Below are 8,118 nucleotides of genomic sequence, written 5' to 3' on the forward strand. Positions count from 1 at the left end.
TGGATGAGGGCTATGCAAATGTCTCTTGTAATTTCTTACAACTATATAAATCAAAAGTATCTCAAAATTAAAAAAAATATATGTGAATGTTTCTTGCTGAAACCCTAACTCTTGATGAGTTTCACCAAAGTTCCTCGTATCAATCCTGATCTTGGTATTGAGTAATAACTAACATTTTTGCCAATTAGAAGGCTTAGTTTCAGGGCTTTGGAGATAGCTCAGTTGTTAAGGCTCTTGCTTGCAAGGCCTGACATGCAGGTTTGATCCCCCAGTACCCACGTGAGACCATATGCACAAAGTGGTTCATGCATCTGGAGTTCGTTTGTAGCACTTAGAGTCTACTTAGAGTCTGGCGTGACCATTCTCTTTCACTGTATCTCTCCCTCTCTGCCTTTCTCTCTGTATTTGAATATATACATATATATTTAGTTTTAAGCATTTTGTGTATACTAACTCTTTTCATTTTCAAAATAGACATAGAAAGTAGGTAGCTCATTTCATAAGATAAAATAAGGCACAAAGAGATCTAATAACTGTTCCTAAGTCATTTGGCCAGTGCTTTCAGTTAGATTTGAACCCAGTCCTGGGCCTGTACTCTAATCCCTATGTTCTATTTTCTCTCTGCACATACTGCTATGGCTCCAGGATTTTGATCTATGGTCCTGTTACAGAAAGACTGTAGATTCTTATTTATATGATCTATCAACCCTAGCACTATTAGCAAAGTGAAATGAAGTCCAGTCAAATGGATTTAGAACCAGGTTTTCCCTGTTCAATCTCACCCCAGGGTTTAACATTTTTATTTTCAGACCATCATAGTTTTTAGTTGGTTTTTGTCATGTAATATATTTATTTTCCTTCTTACATTCTCCCAGAGCATTTATTTCTTATGAGTTGGATAAGCATGTCCTATAGCATAGCTCAACAATCTACAGACTTTGGGCTAAATTTTGCCCACTGCCTGTTTGTAAAGGAAGTAGTAGCTAAGACTGTGTGTTCTTTTTTTTTTTTTTTTTTTAATTTTCTAAACTCCTTGTAAGGGCAAAAGGAGAATTCCATTTTGTAACTCCTGAAAATTGTGTGGATTCAAATTTCAGTATCCATAAATACAATTTTGTTGAAAAAGCCATTTTCTTTTACACACCTATCATTATAGCTTCTCTTATTCCACCTTAGCAGCCACAAAGTCCACAAAACTTACTACCTGACCCTTTACAAAAGAAGTGGTGCCAACTGGTCCCTGTTGTGGAGCGCAAGGTAAGCCTCCATCCTCCCGAACTGGTGTCTTTTCAGTTACATATAGGAAGCCATCAGCTTCTCAGATGGTTGCTAAGAGAATGACGAAACACATCAGAGAAAACAAAAGGAAAGCAAACTCATGAGTTAATGTAGAAACCTAGTTAAAGTATAGGAGCTTTTGAATATTCCTGTTCTCCCAGTTATCCAAAACTTGAGGCTGCTCCACAGCAGCTCCTTCCCCAGGGCTCCTTCTCCTGATGTTGAGAGTTGGCTAATTCTCTGATGGAATTAAATTCTGAAAACTGCTTAGACATGATTTCTAACTTTAGGAGGGTCCCAGACCTTCTGTGAAACATTTCCTCTGCTTTCTAATCACCAATGCATCTGAAATTCAAAACTTCCTGCCAATCATTAATAGACAAAGATTACAAACACAGCAACAATGCAAGATAAAAGTGACACTGTGTCTGGAATGCAAATAAATGTCCTAATTTGCCCTCACAGCAATGGACCTCATTCAGGCCGGATCAGTTTTTCTGGAAAAAAAAAAAAATCTGTAAGTTTTTCTTTTATTATTTCCACTTTTCTTTTATTTTTCTTTTTAATGCAAGGTAAACTCACTTATAGAGTTTCAATATTTAATCAGAACAGCAAATGCAGGGGCTGGAGAGATGACCTTGTGGCTATGGTGCTTGCCTGTGAAGGCTAAGGATCCAAGTTCAATTTTCTAGTACCAACATAAGCCAGATGCACAGGTAGTGTAAGTGACTAGACTTTGTTTGCAGTTGCTAGAGGCCCTGGTGTGTCCTTTCTGTCTCAAATAAGTAAACAAAATATTTAAAACATAGCAAATGCGTGCTGAAGAGTTAGCTTAGTGGTTAAGCAGTTGCCTGTGAAGCCTAAGGACCCCAGTTTGAGTCTTGATTCCCTAGGACCCACGTTAGCCAGAGGCACAAGGGAGCATATGTGTCTGGAGTTTGTTTGCAGTGGCCAGAGGCCCTGGTGCGCCCATTCTCTCTCTCTTTCTCTCTTTGTTGCTCTCAAATAAATAAATAAATAAGTAAAAATAATTTTAAAAAATATAAAATGCATAATTGAGAGATAATTTATATTTATGATCTTTTAGCAGAATTTGGACATGACCAGTGGTTAAAAAAAAAATACTGAAGAGCTGGGAGAGATGGCTTAGTGTTGAGCGCTTGCCTGTGAAGCCTAAGGATCCCGGTTCAAAGCTTGATTCCCCAGGACCCACGTTAGCTAGATGCACAAGGGGGCACATGCATCTGGAGTTCATTTGCAGAGGCTAGAGGCCCTGGTGTGCCCATTCTCTCTTTCTCTCTCTCTGTCTCTGCCTCTTTCTCTTTCTGTCACTCTCAAATAAATAAATAAATGAGAATGAACAAAAAAAAATCTTAAAAAAATACTGAAGTAAAAACTCCAATAACATTAAGTCCAATCCAAAGCTTTTATTAATTTTGTTTCCATTAGAACAATGTCTTACTCCCCAGATTTTCTTCATTCAGTATTCAAAAATATTATTTTCAAACAAGATTTAGTATCACAGATTGCCAATAGCTGATAATTAGCACATAGATTCCCTTACATGCCAGTGTGTAAGCAATGCAGTGGTCAGTGTCTCCGAATTCATGCAGTTTATTCAAGTCAAGTATATGGCATCCTAGTTCATTAACAACATCAAGCATCCCAAAACAAATGATCAAAAAAACTCTAAAGAGGCAAAGTCTCCCAATCCACAAGGCATCCATAGACACTATTTAATTCTTGCAGTCAGTTGGATGGTCAAAGTATAGTCATCATGTATGGGAATGTGGCAGAAGCCCAAAACAATGAAGCTTTTAAGTAAGTATTTTTAGACAATTTTCCATAATAATTATCTCTGGACATTTCTGTCATTTAAAATAAATAACTGGTTGCTAAGAAAATATTCATGTATATTATCCATATATAGGCATTAATTCCAAGGCTTTGTTTTCAGGCTTGCTTTTCCAATGAGCCGAGGTCCACTTCTGCGCCCATGCCTACTTTTCAGATCTTCAATCAGCTCTTTCTTCTTTAGATGAAGGAGCCTTAGGAGTTGAGAATATGTACCTGAAAATAGAGAAAAGGAACTCCATCAGGCCACCAAATAATTTTTGTATTAATTAAATACTCTTTTTTTTTTTTACAAGAAAATTGATGTTTTGGCTACTCTTCTTTCACCATCCTTTATATATTTATTGTAGGTGTATATATGTAAACTTGTATTTTTGAGGGGTTTTTCTGTCCTATGTAGCTCGGTCATATAATTTAAGTATGATACTACTATCATTTCCTAACCCCTTCATATAGATAATTTAGAAACATTTAAACAGCCATATAATCCTCCAGAATAGCCTTGACTTTATGTATATATTTTATGTTGTCATTTGTTTAACTACTACGGCCTACTTTGAGGTGTTTGAATATATCAGACTTTGGTATTACAAGTGATATTTTAATAAAGACCCTGCTAATGCATCACTGGTAGTACTTCTGAATATCTTCTTAGTGATGACTTCTAGATGGGTAATTGCTGAATATGTTGATTAGGAAATTTCTTAGGTACATCAAGGAGAAAATCAAATAGTTTCGAGTCTGTTTGAATCTCTGAAGCATGGCTTTCTCATGTTTGGTATTGAAAAATAAGGGCTGTGTACATTTGTCAGTTGAAGCCTAGTAATTAAATTCTCAGTTTTCTTTTTTCTTATCACAGAGAAAGAAAGATTCACAATTTTTTTCTAGAGCATACAAACTACCAGCCATAAGGAGTTTTGTTTTTTTTTTTCTTCTGTTCTTATGGCCAGGGCTAGATTTGTTAGAGAAAGAGGGTATCAGTTTTGACACAAATGAGATTGTGTCTCAAGATCTTTCACTTGCATGGAAACCTTTATTACCTAATGAGTTAATATGAACTCTGCTATTTCCTTTTTGGGAGTTAATGGTGTTCTCTTGACTTGCCTATTTTCCCTCCCTTCCTTCCTTTTCTTCTCCTCTCCTTCTTGCTCTGTCTCTCTTGACAGTGAGACCTATCAGAACTCAGAAGTAAATCCTGTTACATAGATCGTCTTCATGTTCTCCTCCAGATATGTCAGCATTCAGCCAGTAATCATCTTTCTAGCGTCTTTTCTCATAATGGCAACCCCGGTCCTCAGAACGCTTGGAGCTGTCCTGTGTTCCTCCTCCCATTGTGACAAACAGCCATGGTGTTCTGGTCATCCCTCACTCGGTCAACTGTTCCTGGAGAAAAGCTCTGCCAGACTTCCCTGCATTAAATAAGTGGCTTTCATGCATTCACTGTTATAGAATCACAGAGAACATGAAGAGACTTTGAAGGTCATCAAATTCTTTCCACAGCCTACCTTTCAAAGTGAAGGCACAAAGAACTAAATACATAAATTAATTGGCCCAAGGGTTCATAGCCATTTGATGTCTCATTTCATATTTGTTGGTGCAGTATTAACAAGGGTGCTGTATCATATGCAAAATTACATGAGTTAGATGTTTTAGCAAATCATGATTCGTAGGAATATTTCATTAGTAGATCTAAATTATTTGATTTGAAAGACATCAAAACAAGAATGTTTTGATATTATATGCTCACTAATTTTAGTTTTTCTGCCCTTCTGTTTGATACTGTGATTTCTCTGAGAACTATGAACACAGACACCTTCATTCCAACTTCATAGAATCCCACCCCCAGGAACAGAAGGGAAGTATTACTAGAGGATACTGTCTGGTACATCTAGAGCCTGCTTGAACCACTAGAAATGTAGTGAAGGTACTTGAAAGGAAATCTCAGTGTTCCTGTGACTGTCTAACTTTTAGATTTGTATCTTCTTGACCCACGATCCTCCTTGATTGTGATATGCTAACTAAATGGAAAACCTAGTTTCTTAATCTTCTAACAATTGTTTGTGCCAAACATTACAATAGCTTCAATAAAATGAAATACTCACTCCTACTGTTGAGTTACTTGCAAAGCAGCTCCCCTTAAGTTTGGAGAACAGCTCAGTGAACAACTCTCTAGTTCAGTGAGCAAAATGACCTCCAAAGCTGAAACTTTTCTCCATTTATTCTGTACATATTTCTTGGAGTTATGCAAAGTGAGTGCAACATTATAAGAATCATGGTGATGTGAATATAATAGTGAACCATGTTAGGAAGGGAGATAAAACCCCAACAGAAGAAAATACATGGTCTTCACTAATGTTGACACCTGGGTAGCTTCAGTCCAAAACTTTTTTTTTTTAATTGGTGACACTTAAAGACATTCATTCTGTATTTCTACCTTAGTAGTCAATCTGCTGAGAGAACATTTCATCTAAAAATGAAATTGATGTAAATAGTCATTTTACTTACCAAAATAATACACATACCTATAAGAAATATCAATAGATTATCTGGTTTCTTGGCTCATCAAATCATGAAGCTTTTTAGTGACTGAGGTGAAAACAAGCTAGATACAAAAAGGCGTAGTGCCAGAGTTGTTACTCTTAGTTGCTACATGAGTACAGCAATTGTAGAAACACATGACCATTCTCATAATTAAATTTTCAATCATGAAAATTAGTTATGCCTCAGTTTTCCACAGATGCATAAATAATGTGAATGAGCTACTGACACAAAATAGCCCTTGAGGGAATGTCAGAAAACCCACTGGTTGAAATTACATCCGAAAAGGAAGGAAGACGACATATGAATAGGGCTCAAGCAACACCTCTACTCACTTCACAAGGGACTTATTCACTCACATCCTAATATAAATAGGATACTTCTTTCATACTCTCAGAGAAGAATGTATTTGAAGTCATTTAGAATATTCACTTTGGTGAAAAGGTCTTTAATTTTTGAGGAAGTTACAACTTACTGAACATTAATTATTGGCTAGAACTTACTTATCTGAGATTCATTCAAAAAGCAACAAGGGATGAATCTGCATGCAAGCTAATATTTTACTGTTTACTCCATCAATTCAATGTTTTTAAAAGAGCCTCCCCATTTTACATGAGAGCAAAGGTGTTTGTTTTCAGTCTAAAATAGGCAAGAATTCGCATGCTGAAACTATCCCCTGGGCTTTTTACTCAACTCTCCCGAGTTTCATAGCAAGTAAACACCAGTTAATGACTTCTGGTGTCCAGACTAACTGTAAAGATTAGTATTGATTTGAAGTATTCCTTTGTACCTTTAAATTGTATTTTGGGAATTATGCCTTTCTTTATGTTGTCTTTGTTACTCCTTCTTACTAATGTTCACATGAAGTGTGAGGATGAGGATAATATGATGATGTTAAACATCTTTGTAAAATGCAAAAGGAAATGGGTATCTTTCTATGTATTGTGCCCTCTTGACATCCATCCCTTGAGAGGAAAATGTGTGATGCTCGCTTCCCATAAGGCCCTTTCCCTCTTCCTCAGAATTCAGCACATTGACCCTTGATAGACCCTTTCAACAGGTGCAGGAGCTGGAGCTGACCACCTTTTCCACTCCCTGCATGTCGCGGCTGCACTGCTGGCATTTTCTCTTCCTCTCCAGCTAATTGCCTCCTTCCTAAGCCATGGTTTCTGGAGAGGACACAGTCCACATAGATGTCCCAGAAGAGTTGGGCCAGATCCCAGAACAGTGCCCCATGCTTCAAGTTCTCAGATGACTTCAGGTAGATCATAAAGTCCCAGAAGCCAGAAACAGTGTTGGAAATACGAGGCTTCCGCATTTCCAGGAGGAGCACTGAGGAGGATTCCCAGCACTGAGGATCAGCTTGGTTGAGAGCCAGCAGATCTGTCTGGCTATGACAGAAGAAAGGAGACACACAGCACATTCCCACGATGAGCAGGGAGCAGATGAGACTCGGGGGGCAGTTGATCCCTCTTCTGTTCCCAGGATCAGCCATGGCCCTGCAACTACACCGGATGGAAACACATCAGTCCCTGCCTGTGCTCCACTCAGCAAGGGAACTAAGTGTGCCCTTGAGAACCTTAGTCCCAGCAAAGGAAGCACATCACTGTCCCTAATTACAAAAATCCTTGGGCTGGAGAGATGGCTCAGCAGTTAAGGTGCTTGCCTGCAAATCCTAAGGACCCCAGTTTGGTTCCCCACTACCCATGTAAAGCCAGATGCCCAAGGTGGCACATGTGTCTGGAGTTCCTTTGCATTGGCTAGAGGCCCTGACATATTCATTCTCCCTCCCTCCCTCTCTCTCCTACCTCTTTCTTTCTCTTGCTCACAAATAAATTAAGTATTTTAAAATGAAAAGGACCCTTAACCTCTTCCTCACCAGATTATAAACTTTACACTACCTAAAATGGCCTATTGCAAACCAAGGCTAAAACCAAGGCTACGACTATTCTTCAGATGTGTTCCTTTGTAAAATGAATGAATGAACCTGGTTTCCCTTGATTCATAAGAATATAATTTTAAAAAATATTAATTGAAAATTTTAAATCTATTACATTTCCCTGATTGTTTTTCTTTTTTTTTTTTTAAATCAAGGTAGGGTCTCACTCTAGTACAGGCTGACCTGGAATTCACTATGTAGTCTCTGGGTGGCCTTGAATTCATAGCGATCCTCCTACCTCTGCCTCCTGAGTGCTAGAATTAAAGGCATGCACTACAATGCCTGGCTTAATTGTTGTTTGTTTGTTTGTTTTTTTAATTTTAAACCTTAAAAAGCCACCTTATACGAAACAATACAAATAATTTTGCCCTTTTATGGTCATAGTGGCTTTTTAATTTTTAAAGATATTATGGCTATTAAATGTTATTATAAGCCCAAGATAGGGGCTGAAGGTGAGGATAAATACACTTAGAAACCTAAGAACATGTATTCAACCCATGAGAGTAGAA

The 8,118-nt window shown here is 37.7% G+C and overlaps 1 protein-coding gene across 1 annotated transcript; it reads right to left on the reverse strand.

Annotated features, from left to right (window-relative positions):
- Nucleotides 1-3,211: 3,211 nt before the first annotated feature.
- On the reverse strand, nucleotides 3,212-7,165 carry Fam237a (family with sequence similarity 237 member A). The gene is made up of 2 exons (XM_012947741.1): nucleotides 6,754-7,165; nucleotides 3,212-3,348 (listed from the first exon to the last, which is right to left on the reverse strand). Exons 1-2 carry the CDS (start codon nucleotides 7,163-7,165, stop codon nucleotides 3,212-3,214), a joined length of 549 nt encoding a protein of 182 aa, XP_012803195.1.
- Between the last annotated feature and the right edge of the window lie 953 nt (nucleotides 7,166-8,118).

The sequence above is a fragment of the Jaculus jaculus genome, chromosome 4, assembly GCF_020740685.1.
Source record: "Jaculus jaculus isolate mJacJac1 chromosome 4, mJacJac1.mat.Y.cur, whole genome shotgun sequence".
Lineage (NCBI taxonomy): Eukaryota > Metazoa > Chordata > Mammalia > Rodentia > Dipodidae > Jaculus > Jaculus jaculus.